We start from the raw sequence: 20,380 nt of genomic DNA, 5'->3' as shown, positions 1-20,380 counted from the left end.
GTGGGGCATCCCTGCTCCTAGAACTGCCCATCACCCAGGGAGCAGGGTGCGAGGGTACACTGCTGCAGAGCCACCTCTGTATGTACTGCACAAAGCCTGGCGAACAACAAAAGAAGCAAAGGAGAACCAAGGCCAAGAAGTATCTTTGAAGAAAGTATCTTTGGTACTTCACCATAAATCTGGTTATGTTCTCACTTCCTCTTCTGGCTTAGCCTGGGCATGTATACTATTTCTTTTGCTCTTAATACCATGTTTTAAAATATGTTAACAAGGACATGGTGTTTTATTTTATTTTTTTGATATCCGTGACACACTCTCATCTTCCAGGGTACACAGTAGAGCTATGGTATTTGTAGAATAGAACAATGACCCTTTTGCCTTTAGGTGTCCCCCTGTGCCCACCATTGTCAGTCTCCATGATAGACAGCAGGCAGACAGAGGTGAAAGTTCTCCGGGAAGGCATGAGCGGGTATCATGGCGTCATAGTGTAGCTGTTTACCCTGGCAGAGAGGCTGCTATATTATTCACTGTGTAGTGTCTCCTTAGGCTTGTTGACCAGGTGATGTGGGGAGGACATGCAGATTTAGCAAACATGTCATATTAAAGAAGCTTTATAAAAAATAGTTTTCAAATTTCCCACCTGGCTTTTAAGAGCAGGAGTCACTTTGTAGTGATTTTTCAGGTGGCTTTTTCCCCCCTTTGAGGTAGATAGGACATGGATGAGAAGGAAAGGCTGCAGAGGAGTAGCTAGCTAAAGCCTGTGTATGGTGAGACTGGTTTGAGAGCAATTTAAGAAGTGGAAACTGAGCCTGTCATGTACATGAGAAGAGGACAAGGCTAAAAATCTTATTTTGGCAGGGATTTTAGGTCTTAATAGGTGAGAATCAAACAGGTTAGTCCGACCAGTGGAAGACAAGGCTGCAGCAACAGGAACAGCTTAGATGTCGTTAGACACAGCTCGTCACTAGGGGATAGAGGGCAGAAGGCCCCGTGGAGCCCAATAGCCAGGAAGGACACATGGCACTAACACTGGTCCAGAAGCAACAGGATGCTGGGAGGGTCCCCTCGCCTTTGTTGTTGTTTGGACACAGCAGAGTCCCTGTCTTTCCTCCGGCCTCTGCACACAGGTATTGTAACCGCACTGAGATGCTAGGGAAATCTGAATCCCAGCTTAATAATTAGTGAACTGGATTTGGAGCTCATTTTCCCACCTGTTTAAATTACAGATGAGCACTGCCTGAGACCCAAGTGGAGTGGCTGCCAGCAGCTGCAGCCTTTCTCCACAGTTATCACAGGCAGATGCAGTGCTTTCAAATGCACATGGCATTGTAGGCCAAGTGTTAGCAGTTAAACATGGGGGTTACAGCAAAGCCAAGCTGCTGGCCGAGTTCACAACACAGCTGGTGGCTAAGAGACACTTAATGAAGTTAAGAAATCCACTAGTAGATCTGAGTCACTCATCAAGAGTTCCAACACACTTAGACCGAAATCATTTAGATGCCTCAGTTTCCCTTTCAGGTCTAAGAATAAACTTTTGTTAGAACGCTTGGTATAATAAGAGGAAGATCACACATAATGTTCTCGCGGGTTGATGTAGAGTCTCTCGGGGTGGCTTGGGCGATGTTTGTGAGGGCTTCGGCCTTGGTAGCACATCTGGTTATAAAGCGGGCACATCTGCTCAGTCCCATCTTCTCGCAGTGTGTTCTGGTCCTCATAGTCAAATCTGCTGCTATTTAGTCCATCCTAGAAATTCAAACATTGCTCACATTAGCAGAGACACTGTTTACATTTGTCTAGCGCATTGGTGAAAACAAGAAAAGTCGAATTCGTTGAAGTCCATGTCCCTGATTCACAAGGAACTGGACGGCAAAGCAAAGTTCATCAGCTCCCCAGGTTCCAGTCATTTGGTGCCCGCGACACCCGAGTAAGAGGAATGGTGCCTTGAAACTACAAACTGCAACTTGTGGGGCTGTGAGCAGTTTTAGGCTTTGAACTTCAGGGACCTCTCAAAAAGGGCCCTGGCTTGGAAGGAATATATGAGACAGTCAGAGAATGAAATCAAACAAAAATAAACATCAAGATTCAGCATTGGGGGATTAGGGAGTGGACACAGCAAAATGAACTGGCATTTGACCATATGTCTGATCAAAGGGAGATTTAAAAAACGCTGCTCAAAATAGCTTCTCCTCTAGACCTTTCCTTCTGCCTTGACCTTGAGCCACAGCTGACACTTCCTGTAGGAGGAGTTCCCTCTGAGGCTCTCTGGTATTTCTGACATGGCCTCTCTGCCTGGGTGTTAGTTTCACATGACTGATAGTTGCTTCTGAGATGCCCTAGAAGTGTTTTTTAGATTACTTGCAAGAGTAAGCAAGTTCAGGGACTTTACCAGGTCACATATAGACACTTAAACAGGGAGTGATGGACAAAATGCACCTATGAGCATCTGACAAAACTTTAAACGATACCTGAGTGGGTACAGCACGAGCCTTACTTACGGAGGGCTGAAGGCCACCAGCTCCTTTCTCTTTGAACTGGGTCTGCAAAGGCAAGTGTTCATCAGTCTGGAAGACAGTAAAAGACACACATGGTAATGGCCAACACATGAAGCAGTATCAAGGAGGCGCCTATGTTCAAGGAGCCAATCACGTCTTGAGAAATGTCTACCAATGAAGTAAAATAGCCTCCAGGAGGATGGAAACCAAGCAACCAACCAAACCCAGCTACACGGTCTCTCCCCTCGTCCCTTCTCTCCTGGCTCCTGGCTTCTTCAGAGAGAAAAACATCCAGAACATGGGATGCACAAGTGCTGGGCAAACTGTGAGTAGATGACTTGAGAGTTTAAGCACCCAGGGTCTTCTATCCTTCCCGGTGGAACAGTCTGGTGTCTTGAACCAGGTGAGAGTGGGCTGACCTGGCAATGACAAGCCTGTATCTGTGGTCATCCATGAGGCCATAATTTCTCCCGGACTCCTACCCTCACAGGTTGTAAAGGGAGTCATCACTTTGAAAGTCACATCAGCCCCCTCTGCCTGATACACTAGACTGCCATTCAAGTGCCACGTCATTTGTAAAGCCCCGTAACACCCTCAGGGGAAGGCAGCTATCGGGGCATATAATGACAGGACTGTTTTCTCATCAGTGTCCTACATGAGACGGAGCGTGCTGGAAGGAGTTTTGTAAGCATTCACTTATCTAACTCATATACGTAATCCTATAAGGCTGGTCTCCAGTGCAGTTGCTGGGGTCAGAGGGATCACCACACTTGTGCTAAAGATTCCCCAAAGCCAATGACTAACTTCCTCACAATGAGAACTAAAATGTTACAGGCTAAAGCCAAAATTATCTTACTCTGCTTTTAGTCACTTTGAAAGCCACTTAGTGCTCACCCCATCTGACTTAACATCCTGGTGACTATCAAAACATTTAAAATGTGCTCTTAGCAGATCACTAGCTTCCCCCAACCCAAAGGCTAAGGACTGTCATCAAGTAGCATCTGAAACCACATACATATGGTGTCCATCCATGCGTCTGGCAAGTACTTTCTTCTGTAACTAATATGATCTCATGTTACTGCTTTCACAGTGCTTGGGAGAACCTATGTTCTCAGGCCATGATCACTCCTATTTGACTCCAGAATAAACCATTTCTTATTCCCTTTGAAGTACAAACTATATTTTTCTTTTTTTATTAATTTATTCTTGTTACATCTCAATGGTTATCCCATCCCTTGTATCCTCCTATTCTTCCCTCCCTCCCATTTTCCCCTTACTCCCCTCCTCTATGACTGTTCCTGAGGGGGACTTCCTCCCCCTGTATATGCTCATAGGGTATCAAGTCTCTTCTTGGTAAACCTGCTATCCTTCCTCTGAATGCCACCAGGACTCCCCATCCAGGGGACGTGGTCAAATATGAGGCACCAGAGTACGTGTGAAAGTCAGACCCCACTCTCCACTCAACTGTGGAGGATGTCTTGTCCATTGGCTAGATCTGGGGAGGGGTTTAAAGTTTATGGCCTGTATTGTCCTTGGCTGGTGCCATAGTTTGAGAGGGACTCCTGGGCCCATATCTGCCTGTCATAATGTTCTTCTTGTAGGTTTCTAGGACCCCCTGGATCCTTCTACTTTGCTATTCTCCCATGCTTCTCTCATCTAGAGTCCCACTAGAATGTCCTCCACTCTGTCCCAGTTTCCTGGTAAGTGAAGGCTTTCGTGGGACATGCCCCTTGGGCTAGTATGCAGATATAAGTGAGTATATACCATTTGACTCTTTCTGCTCTTTCTGTTAACTCACTCATTATGATCATTTCTATCTCAATTCATTTGTCCACAAATTTCGGGAATTCCTTGTTTTTAATAGCTGAGTAGTGTATGTGTATATGTACCACACAAACTATATTTTTCTATCAATATTATTTTACGGGTGATTAGATCTGTGTCTCAGCGTGATTAAGGTATCTCAGTTAGTAGACTGCTACTCAAACATAAATTTCGAGGCTTCTGTCCCCTGCTTCTAGCTCCATGCCTACACAAGATGTTGTGCAATGACAGTAAGAAAAAGGGCTGAATGTCCTGTGTGGCATAACTCCAACGTGTTCCCACTATCCCTTTGGCCTGGAAGTTTGCCCCTTATGCTCTGGTAGTTGAAACCCTCTCTACAGATGGTGGCCTGAGTAAAGTCATTCTTCTCTTCCCATTGAGCCTGTCTTTGCCACAGTCAGTCCTTTCACTCCTACTTTCCCCACTGTTCTCTGCACACACAATGTGACTCACTTCATAGTTTGGCCTTGGCTTATATAATCTTGAACATCTGTAATTTTTTAACCACAGTAAGTACTGACCCTGTCCTGTGTGCTGCTGTGGCTTCAGTGTTTGTCCTCTCCTAAGTCCAATGCTGAAACCCAATCTGTAGTGTGATGGTACCAGGGGGGCGGGGCTTTGGAAGAGATGAGGTCACGGGGGTAGGGCTCCCATGAATGGGGTTAATGCTCGGTATATGCATGTACATACATACATACAAAGCACTATAGAGGCTATAGAGTTCTTTTCTAAACTATGAGGTTACATTGAGACAGCCATATCAGGAGGAGGGTGTTCCCCAGGCACCGGATCTGCTGGTGTATAGTCTTGAATATCTTACCCCTCTCCACACTAGGTGAAGTGAGTTTGTTAGTCATGAGCTCCCTTTTATGGCTTGTTTTTATAACAGCTAAAACTGTTCAGACAGTCTTTCATCCCTGTAATTTACCCTGTCTTCTGTAATAACAAGTCAATAGTTAATGAACTGATTGGAATCTAAACTCACACTGGCTCTTGGTCTCCTGTGTCAAGGTTATCCTTATTACAAATTATCTGTGATAAACTACCTCCCCCTAATGCCATCTGCAACATGAAGCTGTCACATGACCAGATGATATTTTCAACTCAATACAGTTTGGTTAAAAAAACAAACCCAGGCAGGTAAGCTTAACAGACATGTGGCCAGTCATGTAGAACCCTTAGAATTCAATACTCTGTAGCTGTCATATGTGGTTTCTTAATTTTAAGGTGAATGCATGCGTATCTTGTAAGTGCCTTAAGAAGGCAAAGTAGCATGCTTAGAGATGAGGAACACATCCTGGTGCTTGGCTTTGGTTGGCTGTTAGATATCACTCTCCTCTCCTAGCACCCAGGTCTCACCTACTCTCCCAGCCAGTGATGCCATGGCCCTCCAGCCTGAAAGAGGACACAGTGCTAGCGCAGGAAAGGCCAGATTCAGAAGTGCATGCCCTTTTATCACCACAGAGATTGGCACACCTCCAGAGCCTCATCCCAGCAAAGGCAAGCCTTGTACTCAACCCAATCTAGGCATCTAGCATTACCATCAGAATGTTCACTCTTGCTAGGCCTCATAAGTTATCTTCTTACTTGTGGTCCAAGGAAAACAGATTTGAAAACTAATACCTTAAAGTAGAATTAGTATTTTCTTTCACTTCTTTGCTTTTATGAAGGATCCCTGTGCTTATTTTCTTTCCATTTTTTATATAGATAATTAAGAAATTGTTCTGTAGCATTCGTAACCAAGTACAAATGGAAAAGACAGAGAAGCTAACAGCACTACAGAGAAGGCAGGCAGAGAATTTCTAAATCACTTAGGTTAATTAATCTTTTCTGAAGAGGTATCTGGATGTCTTCATAAAATACATCTTATTTATAACTTTATTTGTTCCTCTTCAGGTATCCTCTATGTTGCAATAAAACCTAAACCTATTTGTGTTGATTTTTAGAAAAATAAGTCAATAAAAGCCATCACAATTTATGGCACCTTTTATCAGCATCAAAGAACCTGTGACAGAGTCCTGCTGCAGTCTGCCCACGCTGTCTTCTTCAGCAGGCCCACCTGTCTAATAGTCTGTCAGTTTCTACATTTAATACTCCCACAGAAGGAAAAAGGAATTTGGTGATAGACAAAGCTGACCTAACTTCCAGAAAGGTACAGAATCTACCAAAGGAAGGGCAACCAGCAATGCTTGCAGGTTGTTCCTCTTTTATAGGAGCTGAATCATTTGGAAGAATGAGAAAAGAAAAAGTAAAGAAATTGTTACCACAACTCCAGTGACATTAGTAGAAGATGCCTACCAATACAGCCTAGCCCACCAATTCAGCCTTGCCCATCAACAGCCTTTGTCTGTTTCTCCTGTTGGGGGCAGTGTGTGGGAAGAAGAGCTGCCATCAACCCTGAAAAAGATGCACACTCTAGGTAAACGATATGGCTGCAGGGGTTTACAGAGAGATGTGTTGGAAAGACGTGTTGCTCCAATTTGTTCACCAAAATTCCATATGGGAACTTTAACATGATAAGAAAATACATTATTGTCCCCATCTTCCAAACATGTTGCTAATCCTTTTCTGTGTCATCAAAGAAACCAAGGAATGACTCCCTGGAAGTCCACAGGTAGGACATTGCCTTCCTCTCTCTATATATGTATAAACTCTACCTCCAGGAAAATTCCCAGCTTCACTGTTCATTTGTTACAAATAGGGACTTTAGAAAAAGATCTATCTATCTATCTATCTACCTACCTACCTATTTTCTATACAGTGTTCTGCCTGCATGTAAGCCAGAAGGCCAGAACTGGGCACCAGTTCTCATTATAGATGGTTATGAGCCACCATGTGCTTGATGCAAATTGAACTCAGGACCTATGGAAGAATAGTCAGTGCTCTTAACTTTGGAGCTATCTCTCCAGCTCCCACAAATGGTGACCTTTGCACACACTCTTATCTTCAGAAGTTCACAGTTTACATTTGAATCGATTCTTAGCAGTACATCTTATTTGGTTGTTAACAAGTGTCTAATGCCATGGATGAACCGTTCTAGCATCACATATTGAAGTTTCATTGTCACAGAATCCCCGTGTTCTGCAGTTCTGACAGTTGTAAGCCACCATGTGGGTGCTAGCAATCAAGCCCACGTCCTCTAGAAGGGCAGCTAGCTCTCATTGCTAGCTGCTGCCACCCACCTTTTCTGGTATTTTCTGAGAGAATCCAAAATAACCTCTGCTACCATCCCATTGGTCATGACCAAATTAGTCTTCTGAGGGTTGGACACATAGATCAGTGCTTACTGTCTCTGCCTGTGCCATCATTGAGTTATCTTGATGATGAAAACCATGACATCTTATACCACATCTTGCTTTTGGATCTTTCTTTCCATTCCAGAAGAAATTCCCACAGCTGTGAGAACTTCTGCTCCCACTTTCAAGACCAAGGCTCTGTCGGATGCTTCTGTCTCTTACCACCCACTTTCCTCAGCTTTCCTCTGCTGTGTCAAATACCTGACAGTAACGCTTTAAAAGAAGAGCTTATAGTTCAGACTATGGTTGGCTAGATCTGTTGGTTTGGACTTGAGGAAAGCATAACATTGTGCTGCTGCTGCTGGTGTGTGTGTGTGTGTGTGTGTGTGTGTGTGTGTGTGTGTGTGTGTGTGTGTGTACACGCGCGCAAGGGTCAAAATATGCCCTCCTAGAGCTCAGCCCAAGGGACCCATTTTCTCCAATCCATCCCATCTTCTACTTTCTAGCAATCTCAATGATGGCACCAAGTTATGATCCTACCAGTGAATTAATTAGTTATGAGATCCAGTGCCTTCATAATCCAACAGACCCTAAATAACTGGTTCTATCATCTGGTGACTGAGTGCTGATGACATGAGCCTTTGTGAGGGAGACTTCATTTCCAAGTCATTGTATCTCTGACTCTTCTACTTGGCATAAAATCTGGTTAAATTTCTCCCACCTTAGAAGAGAAATGTAAATTCAATATCCTTAAAATCTTCAAAGACATAACATTTCAAAAAGCCCAGATGAACAAGATTCTATAGACTTGTCCCTTCCTCCTGAAAGAGCATCATCCAGCTGCCTTCAGTTCCTTCCTAAGGCTGAGGGTGAAGGTGTAGTTTCACCCGCAGTGTCTAGCTTTTTTCTCCTCCACAGCTACCTTTCCAGTATTTGCTAAGCTTCTCTGTCACATCACTAGGTAACTTTCCACTGTCACTAACAGCACATCAGACATAACTACATACTTTAATGTCTACTCCCATCTTTTTTATGAAGAATATAGGTTATATGACACAAACATGAATAATGAACAAATGGTTTAATTATATTGATTCTGTATGAAATCTTGTCCACTCTCTCAGAAAATGGAACAAATTGCTATCTACTGCTTTCTAGATGACTTGTTTTATAGTGCTTTCTCCATTTGAGTCTTTGTTATCTCTCAAGTTTCACTGCTAACAACAGAAATTGTGCCTCCTTTTCCTTCCCTGTCAGTTTTAGGTTAATAAACTGGATACACTATAAATTTACTTTCAATGAACTACCGATAAACAGACAATCTAGGGCACAGAAAATCTAGCCATTTGTGTTTTTTTTCTGAGCTGGAAGCTTGCTCCAGGACTCTTCTAGCTTGCTCTCCACATGATGCCACATGTCCACTGGCATCCTGTCTCCTCTTATGATGTCTAGAAAATATAAAGGACTTAAGTTCTTTAAATGTAGCTTGTCTTAATACTCTTCCTATAGGCTGCCAAGCAAGTCTCTAGTTATGACAGTTTATGGCATAAGCCATGAATCAAGTCCATGGACCACGAGTTTCAAACATTGGACAATTGTGTTGCACAGAGCAAAAGCATACACACACACACACACACACACACACACACACACACACACACTCATGCACGCACTTATGCACACACGTGCACACACATTCACAAATGTGCCTGCACACGGACACACAGACAGACAGACAAGACAGACAGACAGACAGACAGACAGACAGACAGATACACACACACACACACACACACACACACACACACACACACACACACACACACACTGATCTGTTGATAACCCTGGCTTTCCGTTCATGATGATCATAGTGTCTTGCTGAGCTTACAGGGAAGAGTTCCACCTTTAGCTAAGTTGAAGCATCTAGAATCTGAAGGAGGGAACAGAAAATGAGACTAAGCTAGAGAAAGCTAGATACAGGCACAGAGGAGTTCATCTGGCTCAGTTCTAGTCTGAGCATACAAGGGACAGACAATGAGTGAATACTAGGAGAGATTAGTAGGGAACTGTAATCTTAACCACCGTCAGAACCCGATTAGAGCTCAGAGATGCTCAGTATCCACCCAGCCAAAGTAGAAAAATCCCTGCTCAACATGACACTAAATTACTCCATTTTTGGCCACTACCTCCAGGACAGAGAGATTTACACTGATTGGCTTGCTGTCCTGTGGGTGTAAGTGAAGGGCTGGCTTTCCTGTTAGCAGAATCCTGAGACAACCCAGGGAGTACACACATGGCACATGTGGTTTTCTCGTCCCAGTCCCAGAAAGCCACCCATAAAGGATTTAGTTAGGGGATCCTTTTTGATGGCCTCCATCACATCTGCAAAGCCACCTCTTAGCATTAGAGATGCACTAAGTTTCCATCCTCTTACTACAGTAAGGACTGCGTCTCAGCATAGGAAGCCGTCACAGATATCGAACACATATCCAAATCACTGAAGAGACTAGATCCCATCCTCCTTAGGGGTAATGACGGGCTTCTAGAATGAACCCCTCCCCCATCCCCCCCAAAAACACTGAATTCGAGGTTCCAGAAGATGAAGTTTATTTTTAATTTAATACTGACAGAAAATAATTCAATTCTTACTAAGGAAGAACAGAAAAATTTGGTAAATTGATTAACATTTACAATGCCCAGTGCCTCATTAATATCTAGTAACCATGAAAAAGTAGAAAAAAGTAAAGCAATAGAAATGAACCTGGAGATAATAAATAGAATACAATTTGCTGGCCAATACTTTGATATGTTTATGTTTGCCATAAGGCAATCACAGTGGCACACACCTGCAATCCCAGCACCAGAGATGTTAAATCATGAAGAATATTAGTTCCATGCTAGCCACATACTAAGAAGAGTCTCAAAAAGTTATTATAAGCATGATTAAAGTTAAAGAAAACGTGAATATTAATAATGATGAAGAGCTTTCAAAGGCTTAAAAAAAATACAACCTGAAATGGAAAACCTCTCCAGATACCCTCATAGCACATCAGACACTGCTCAAGAAAAGTGAGTGTTCATGTCCATGTAGAAAATATCTATGCAAGCAACAGGGTAGAAAGAGAGACTTAGTAAAAAGTTCCAGTTTGGGTGAAAAATGCAAAACTATATTTCTGAAAGTTAAGTGCATTCTAAAAAGAATGAATTTATGTAATACCACCCAAACACATTTGAAAATAAAATTGCAGAAATCAATATTAAAGACATAGTCCAAGATATAGCTAGAAGAAAGATATAAGTTATGCAAAAAGATTCTAGAATCATGTCTAGCTTTTATCAGCAATGATGGAAAACATGAGGAAAGAGACAATATGAACTCAATTCCAATGTGTAAGAGGAAAACATTAAGCTGAGTAACAATTATAAGCCCCAAGAACTGTTAAATAAAGATGGTTAAGTGAAGAAATTTCCAGACAAACAAAAGCTGAGACATTTTGTGCCCAGATCATCTTTATCATATAAGGTTGAATTGCTGGTCTGCTGAAATCCTGCTGACTGCGCCAAGGGAATCGTTCCTAGGAACGGAGCCCAAAAAAGTCTCCTCCTCCTGTTCCCATTAACCTCTTTTCTCTTCTTTCTAGGGTGGGTGGGTTGGAAGTGAGGTATAAGCATTAAAGAACCCCAAATAAAGTAGATTTGGAAAAGGTCGAAGCCTACAGTAGCAGGTTCTCCCTTAGGCTTAGGACCTCCTGGCCATGGGTTCTTAGCCAGTTTTACAGGGCCAGGCAGACATGAGTTCCCTCTCGGGGAGTGAACCCTCTGGCATCTCAAAAGCAAGCAGTGCAGAGTAAGAGTGAGGCTCAGGAAGTTCTCCTGCCTGCGGGACTACTGACAGGTGATGGTGGCTGGAGGAGGGGGCGTCACTTTCTCCAGTGGCTTAGTCACTGATGAATTACCCACCACCCATGCTCCTGCACACAACCCTACTTAACTCGGTGAGTCATACATACACAAAAGACAGAAAGGTAGGAGGGAGGCTTCCTGAGGAGCAGAGGCTTGGCAGGAAAAGGAGGATGAGTGAGGGTATTGGGAGGGGGTGAAAGGACTGAAACTGTGTGTGTGTGTGTGTGTGTGTGTGTGTGTGTGTGTGTGTGAGAGAGAGAGAGAGAGGGGGGGGGGAAGAGGGGGGTGAGGGGGCGGCGGGGTGACTGTCAGATACCAGGGCATAAAGAAGCAAAAGCAAAAGCATCCTCAATCCATGTGTACCCGACAGTGCAATTACAAGAACACATGAATAACTGACCGAGCAAAAAGGAGACATATACAGTTGAAACAAATACTCCTTTCCTATCAAATGAAGTGACAGAAAACCATTTGTATGTGTCTGAAACACTTGACCAACTCGGCCAACTACCCTAACCTAACTTACACTGGCAGAAGACTACATTCAACCAAAGCACAATGACATTTAGATCACAGTAGTAAAATAGACCATGTGTTGGGATTTAAAAAGTCCCAACATGGAGGGACTAAAATTCTATAGTCATTTTAGGGCCATTAATTCTCACTGGAGATACATATGTATGACACCAGAGAATTAATGGGAGGCAAATAATAAAATAGTTGAGAATGTTCGCAATTTGTCAATTCGCAAACATTTTTCTAAATAATTCTTTGATTTAAGAAAACACTGGAAACTAAAAAATACATATATCTCTGTGTGAGTGTGTGTGTGTGTTCACATATTCATTTGCTCAGATACATGCATGTGGAGGCCAGAGGATGACTGTGTCATCATCATAGACACTGTCCTACTTATAAACTGCCTCTTTGAAAATTTTGTAAAATTGCAAACTCCCAGCAAACATAAAGCAATTTGGAAATGAAACGAAAACAACTGGCTTTACTGCACTCATCCCATATAAATTAGAAATAAGATCATGCTATAAACAACTTGATGCTAATACTTCAACAATCTAGATGAAATAGACAAATGTCTCCAAGTTACAAATGAAATCCTTTACATAAGAAACTCCTAGCCAGATAGATTCACTAATAAGTTCCATCAAATGTTCAAAGACAGGCTAATACCAGCCTGGACTTCAGCAAATGGGGGCAAAAGAGCATGTACTGAATCCTCTTGTGAGACTGCCATCGAGTGAGTCCCAAAGATATCAAAAGAAAATCAGCTAATAAGCTTTATGCACAGTGTTCCCAAATTTTAAACTCAACAATTCAATGAATTTAGGTTTGTGTGTATGTATGCACTATTCAAAAATAAGATGAATCTGGAAAACATCGTGTTGATCAAGAGCATTGGATATGGACGAAGCATTGGCTCCTTTCATGTGTGGGTCTTGATGAAAGGCGTACCTAGTATTCGGCAAGAGGAATCACACCAGTGCCTGCTGGAGGTATTAGAGGCCTGTGTGGAAGGCGTGATGACGAGCACTGTGTGAGAGAAATGTTTCAGGGCACTGAAATAGTTTTGGCTGGGGCAGGGGTTATAGAAAGCACACATCTGTCAATGTTGACCAAAGTTTACACTTAAAATGTACCATTGTTGCTGGGTGTGGTGGCGCATGCCTTTAATCCCAACGCTCGGGAGGCAGAGGCAGGTGGATCACTGTGAGTTCAAGGCCTGCCTGGTCTACAAAGCGAGTCTAGGGCAACCAAGGCTACACAGAGAAACCCTGTCTCGAAAAACAAACAAACGAACAAAGAGTAGCACTGGTACATAAGCTGTACTTCCATGAAGTTGACGTTTAAAAGGCCGCATATTCATTTCCTCACAGTTATTTCACCTAGGAGGGACTCCAGTGAAGGAGTGGAGCAGACCAGGAAGTCATGCACATAGTCTGGCATCTGCCACAAGAAAGCAAATTCTCAATTATAACCCTGTCTCGGGGACAGAAACTTTTCTGTTAATGTATCCAAGTGTGCACTTGTGTTTTAATGACCTTTGCAGATGGTTTCTCTATGCTAATAGAGAAATACATAAAAAAAAACCAGGCTATCATACATAATTCATAATGTCCAGACTCTGCAGAAACACATATGATGTCCTCCTATCTACTCGGTACCTCTCTGAAGTAAAACAACACCTCGCAGGGTGTGGTGGAGTATATGTTATCTCAGCTACCTGGGAAACTGAGGCAGGATAATGACTTGAGCTAAGGAATCACATCATGGCGATGTCACCGCCAAAATCCAACAAAAACCACCCTCCCTAAATTGCTGGCCAGAGGTTGTCTTCCACCACGTTCAGCTGCTGCTGCTACAGGAGCAACACCATAAAGATGAGGTTCTAATTAAGCAGCAGCATTCACAGCATTAACCGGGTACCTGTTTAACAAGATTGAGTAACAACTTATGCTCTCAGGGTCTCGGCGTAGTCCAACAGACCCTTGGCATCTTATGGCAGCAGTGGCTGGTGCTTCTGAATGACCCTAAGAGGCCTGTGGCATGATAATCTGTCCTTCGGTTAAGACCCATCAGAATCACTTGACCCACTGCTAAGCTCGGACACCACTCAATATCCACCCTTAGCATTTATTTTCAACCTTACACATCATTTTTATAAATACAGAGGTACTTGGGAATGTAGGGATGCGATTGTCTTTGTTTATGGGCTGTCTTCTGGGTGCTTGGGGGGGGGTGCTGTATTGCTAAGTTTGGTCTTTTCTCCTGATTGTTTAAGCTAATTCTTGGTTCTGCAGTATCCACAATCCCTCATTCTCACTGCAGACTGCCCGTCCATATTCCACACTCTAGCTATGGAAAGGCTGTGTGGACTGGACTCTCAATAGACTTTCCTTCCCAATGTGTGGCAGCTAAGGCTCACTCCTACGTATTCTCTAGGAATTCTCATCCACCAGCACCCTCCTTCCCTATATGAGGCTGGCAGAGGCCCTCAAGCCGTGCACAGTGCTGTCACAGAGCAGGGCTCAATAAAGCCTTGCAGAGTTGCTTCTGCCACATGGAGCCTGTTCTGTGCCCCGCGCTTTGTAAGGGATCACCGCAGATAACCTGGACACTAGATGACAGCTGGGACTAGAAACCTTAAGCTCTGAATTATTTCCTGCAAAGAACAGGAGAGACAGATATGAAAAAGGAAGAAACTCTATAAAAACAGGTTCAATCCTCAGTATTCCCGTGTGCTGAAGTAAAACCCAGGAGAGAAAGAGATCACAAAGGCTGGCTGAGTGACGCCTGTTGGTCAAGAGAGACACCACCAGGCTTGACTGTGGTAAGCATACACTTGTAATTTGCAAGGAATGCATAGGATTCTTCTTTTACTCTGGCCCTTCTCAATGCAACTCAAATCTAAAGGTCTCAAAATAAAGTTCCATACAAATTTAATGCCTATTGTCCTGAAAGCATACCTATGGCAAGAGTTATGATCAGACAGGCCTTGGCAAAGGCTATCTAGATGTATAAATTCTTATAGGCTATATCACCATTATTTCCATGTTATAATTGAAGAAACTGATTCTTTGAATGACCAAAAGCAATGTCCACATTTGGAGAATTAAGATTTAAACGCATGTGGATGTAGTTTCAAAGTTTATGTCTTCAACCCCAGTCTGCAACTGCCCGTCTCAAGAATTAGCTAGTCTTTCTAATTAGGATGCAGAAAGAACATGAAAGGGAGATGGCAGAAAATCCCAGGGAAGATCCGCAATGCTCAGTCCTCGCCAGTTTCCCTCTTCTTCTGGTTCATCTTTATCTCATCAGACCCAAGCTATGGCATAGGTGGCATCACGCCACCTACTTGGGCTATAGTTTCTGGAAGGAAAATAGAGACATGGCTTTCTGTGAGCAGTCATGAGACTCACTCCAGCGGTAAGCAGAGTGGGTATCTGCTGTAGCATAATGCTTTACAACAGTGGTTCTCAGCCTTCCTAGGGCTGCAGCCCTTTATTTCAGCTCCTCATGTTGTGGGGACCCCCAACTATAAAACTACCTTTGCTGCTTGTTCCTAAGTGCAACTTTCCTACTCTTATGAATCCCCAACTATAAAACTACCTTTGCTGCTTGTTCCTAAGTGCAATTTTGCTACTCTTATGAATCATAATGTAAATGTTTTTTGGAGATACAGGTTTGTTAGAGGGGTAGTGATTCACAGGTTGAGATCCGCTGCTTTAAAACTAGATTTGAGGGCATGCTCTCTCTCCTTTGGATTGTTTGTTTGTCTCATGAAGAGATATAGTTATAATCTTCACATTCAATATCAAATTTCCTAATTCAGCGTATTACAGATTATAATGGAAGAATTACAGAAGAATTGGCCACATGGTAATCATTTCAAATATAGGCTTAAATCATGAGACGTATTTTCAAGACAAAAGAGTAGGTACGTTATCATGTTTGGCAGCATGACACTTTTCTGAGGTTGTCACAGACTCTAGGAGCTTTGTTATTCCAAATATCTTCTCTAGAAGGAAGGGTGTGCTCTCTCTTCCCCAGGGTAAATAACTGCCTGACTTCTGCTGAGTAGACACACTGGATTTTAATTTTTAAAGTGAGATTTGATAAGACATATTTTAATGAAATTTCTTATCTCAGGTTATAGTCTCAATCCTCACTTTAAAATACACAAGACAGCTAAAGTTCACTTAAGTTGCAATATATATGCAAAGCAAACTATCTAATTAAAGTGTACAGATGAGAAAAGGAGATATAAATTTATTTACAAGCAAACTTAGTCACCCACATGCGATTCTAAAATGTCCCTCCACCATGAATCCTAGCCATTTCTAGAGAACAAATCAAGGGGTTATATACGCCTAGGGACTAGTTCTCACAGTCAATACATGGCACACATTTACACCACGGGATCTATGCTAAGGGTTTCTTGGATTTCATCCACATATTCTAATCATATTCTTGATGAAACACTGAAAGCACTTCATCTCCAGATAGTCACACAAACTAAACTTTTATTTCCCAGGCTTCCCTGTTAATGTAATTACATACACACAGGAAGAAGATGAAAAGCACCCTTTCTGCATCCAGCACAGTATTACATCTCATGCCAGGAAGAGCAGAAGCACTTCCTGTTATATGAGCACCTGCCACCTTGTGAAAGCACATACTTTCAGAGGACATATGCTTCAAGCTATCCAAGTGATGGCTTTATACAACATGGTAAAATTCTCTAACCCAAAATAAGACCCCACATAAGCACCTCCCTCGAGACCATGAGCTCGTTAATATGAGGCTTGTTAAACCTCATAATCAGTCTACTGTCTTAAGTGAGCATACCCATGGACCTGAGTCTACAGGCAATGCACTAGGTCAGACATCACTTCCTCAAGGTCCTCCTATTGAAAGGCTGTGTGGTCCAGGAATTGTGTCTCTTGCCAATAATACACTGATGTACTGAAGGCACCATAAAGTTAGAAAATGAAAAAAAACAGAAGTACCCCTATTTGCTTACTAGTTACTTTTCCAGGAGCCATCTAAGTTTGCCCTTGATCCTGGGGCATTGAATATAAGCAAACAGTATCTTCTTGAGATAAGAGCATATAGACTTTAGACCTAGTTTCCCTTCTGGGGGAGCATAGCCTAAGGAAATTAGAGAAGGTACATTGCCTCAGCTTTCTATAACTGTAGTAAAATAACTGAAGGGATCATGCTAAGGACAGGTTTATTCTGCTCACAGTTTCAATCCATGGACACTTGGCCCCACCATTGGGGGCCTGTGGCAACGCAGTACGTAATGGCCAATGGGCACCATTCACTTCATGTCAGTCAGGAGAGGGAAAGGCCGACCAACACATCTCAGAAACTCTTCCAAGGGTAACCCACCAAGGACCTAACCTCCTTCCATCAGGTTCCACTGACTGGAGTTCTCCACAGGCTAGAGGCCAAGCTTTTAGCATCTGGGTCCCAAAGGGTCAGGCCCAAAGTAAGATAGCAGAATACTCACATCTAAAAATCACAAACTTTCAGGGACATCAAATGGAAAATTCTTAAGGAGAATGAAACTTGGTTTGAAGTAGAGAGGTGACCACAATGCTGGTTTGTATGATGCTGTCCAGCTGCACTGACACTTCAGGTGACTTGCTCAAAGATACCCAGGCCTGGAAGCTGGCTCAGGAGTTAAGTAACAGCAGACAGGAGGACTGACTGGGATGAGAGTGCATACCCTAGTGGTTCAGGAGCAAAGTGTGTCAGGTGATACCAAGGAGAGAAATTGTTCTAGAGAGACAAACGGTGCCTAGTAAAATAGGAACAAGATCAAACATTTTTTTTTTTTGTCTTCAGTTCATCCTACGTCGCTCATACTTGTTACATAGTGGCATCACTTTATTAGATGTTCTTCTTGCTGAGGCAAGAAATCCTGCATGCCAAGAATAAATGACAGCTAAAAGTCTTTTCTCTTTATGTATAAATAATTCATGATCAAACTAAGTTGGAATATTTTACTACTAGCTCCTAAAATAGGCTACTATGTCTGAGACTAGTAAGTGCTATTGCAAGTTGACATTCCATTACTTGAGAGGAAAGGACTCAGTCACTCTGTTAGGACATAAGCATATTTAACAGAGAACTAAATGTACTTCTGGGAAGCAAGTGAAAAATGCTTAGTGGTGGCCTACACTTTTAATCTCAGCACTGGGGAGGCAGAGGAAAGTGGATCTCTGTGAGTCTAAGGTCAGCCTGATCTACAGAGCTATAGTTGCAGGGAGCCATGCAATGCAGGGAAAGCCTAAGCCAAAACCAAAAGCAAAATCAAAACCCCAAACAAAACCAAAACAATATTAGTAGAATACTTACCCAGCAATTAAATGCACCTTACTCCCAGAACAAGCAGGAATAACCCTGGCCAGCAAGTGACTGGTTAGTACTGGCCACATGGAATACCTCCTGGGATAATATTAGGCGCCATGTTTAATCAACAAGCTTGTCCCTTAGCACCATGCATAGTATGAAAGACAAGTGTTAGGTTGCCTGGGAAGTTTGTCTTGAGATAGGATGTAAATGTTGGTTCTGTTATCATCGAAAAGCCATGCAAGGGGGGTGGCCTGGAACTTCACAGTTAGCTGCCTCATATTTCTAACACTCATGGGCCTGTGCTCTCGAGGAATTCATTAATCTGCTTCATGTGAGTCTTCTTTTGAATAGTTAACACAGAAAGGCACTTTAGAAGCAAGGAATATGCCTGCATCCTGCTCTTCCTTTTCCTCACTCATCACAGTACTCAGAACATTAGAGGCCCATACTATCTGAAACTGTAAAGGCCAGATATGACTGATAACTAGAAACATGTATATGTGATGATTATACCAGGGTAATTAGTCTTTCTTTGCACTGAACCTTCAAACTATCCAAGTTTATAGTTACTTTGAGATATTTACTACATTTTACAAACTGTAGTTACTCTGTTGTTCTACAGGCGACCAGAACTTGTTCCTACATGATCCATTAAGCAGAGGTGGATGCTGACCAGTATTAGCAATGAGACATTGGTGGGCAGAGAAGGGTTGCATGGGGAGCACTGGACAGTTACAGTGCACTCTGATCACACAGACAAAGACTGAGGTGTCCATCCAAGCCCCCAAATTACCCAGATACCAGTTTGGGGCAACAATGAGAGTAGGATCTGAGAGACAGTAATGATGGTGATGATGGTGGTAGTGGTGACAGAGATGACTAGGTTCCCATCCCATCGTCCTTCAGAAGGCAGGGTTTGATCACTAACAGCTGGGACCAAAGAAGGGAAAATTAGAGAAATGAAACAAAAAACACCAATGGATTGAAACCAACCCATGGAAGCAGGAGCCAAAGGCAGATGAAACGTGACAGATGCAGGTTTTTGATCTATTAAACAAAGGTCTGCAGGACTGATGTAGGAATAGCTATCAGAGCTATTACCACACAGGAGCCTCAGAGACAGCTGTATCAAGTTCTGCCTAGGAACACAAAGGTGTAAAGGGGGAAGAAGAACCGCAGCTTGGCTGGAAGAGGCCTGGCTGCTGGGGAAATGACTGTGTGCAATTCCCAGGTTGTCCTATAGATACTGAGATAACTGTGAGGTTCAGAAGGAAGGCTAGACGGTCTAAGGCTTTATGGGCCCCAGAGAGAAACCCTGATTAAAAAAAGATCATGTATGATTACAAAGTAAAAGAAAGATCCAGAGGAGGTAAAAGATGCCCACAGCCTGAAATCTGACAAGATGTCAGAAGAGGAGAAGGTCCGAGTGCTGTCACATGGGGAACCTGTTTATGAGAAGGCAAGGAACAGATGCAGGTTCAGAAATCCACTTTTCTCCTTAATGGAGACAAGCATCGTGGACCAGCGTGAGAAACACATCAAAGAGAATGAGTTCCACCTACGTACAAAGTTGCATAACAGCTTGCTCTGCACCGTCTCTTCCCCTAGCCCCTTCCAGGGGAAAATATGGCATTTGTATGCAAGCCATTTGGAGTAGAGGAAGAAAAGATCATACTCAATATGAGAGGCTTTCAAAGCTACAAAAATGATCTCCATTCTCTCAAAATAGCTTGGAGTGGTTTGCTGAAACCATGCTTCAGGACTTTGAGAAACTCCATAGTACAAGGACCCAGAAAGAGCAGCATAGAATTTCACTCTAAAGTTCACAGAAAACACGAGACTGCTAATCTGTGCACAGCAAGGCAGCTCAGCGGAAGAGGAGAAAAGAAAAGCGTCCACCTGATAATTTGTGGGTAGAGAATTTTCTAACGAATATTCCAGGGCTATTAAGGATGAAGCTAAGTAATCCAAATATCTCTTGTGTCAATTAAATCAGGGCTAATTTAGACTCTTAATGTGAAAGCATGGGTGGAATGGATTTTATTT

General features: G+C 42.8%; 1 protein-coding gene across 1 annotated transcript in view; it reads right to left on the bottom strand.

The window, feature by feature from the left end:
• Window positions 1-281: 281 nt before the first annotated feature.
• NECTIN3 (nectin cell adhesion molecule 3) overlaps window positions 282-20,380 on the bottom strand; it is a 110,179-nt gene continuing 90,080 nt past the window's right edge. The window contains exons 8-9 of the mRNA XM_084801573.1: window positions 2,496-2,561; window positions 282-1,743 (exon numbers count right to left, since the gene is read on the bottom strand). Of these exons, the coding sequence (XP_084657699.1) occupies window positions 1,567-1,743; window positions 2,496-2,561 (243 nt within the window). The 3' untranslated portion in view covers window positions 282-1,566. The remainder of the gene's footprint in view (window positions 1,744-2,495; window positions 2,562-20,380) is intronic.

Source organism: Acomys minous (genome assembly GCF_964271855.1).
Source record: "Acomys minous genome assembly, chromosome: 11".
In the NCBI taxonomy this organism is placed as follows: Eukaryota; Metazoa; Chordata; class Mammalia; order Rodentia; family Muridae; genus Acomys; species Acomys minous.
Note: the sequence above shows the minus strand (reverse complement) of the source record. Positions and strands in the feature narration are given on the sequence as shown.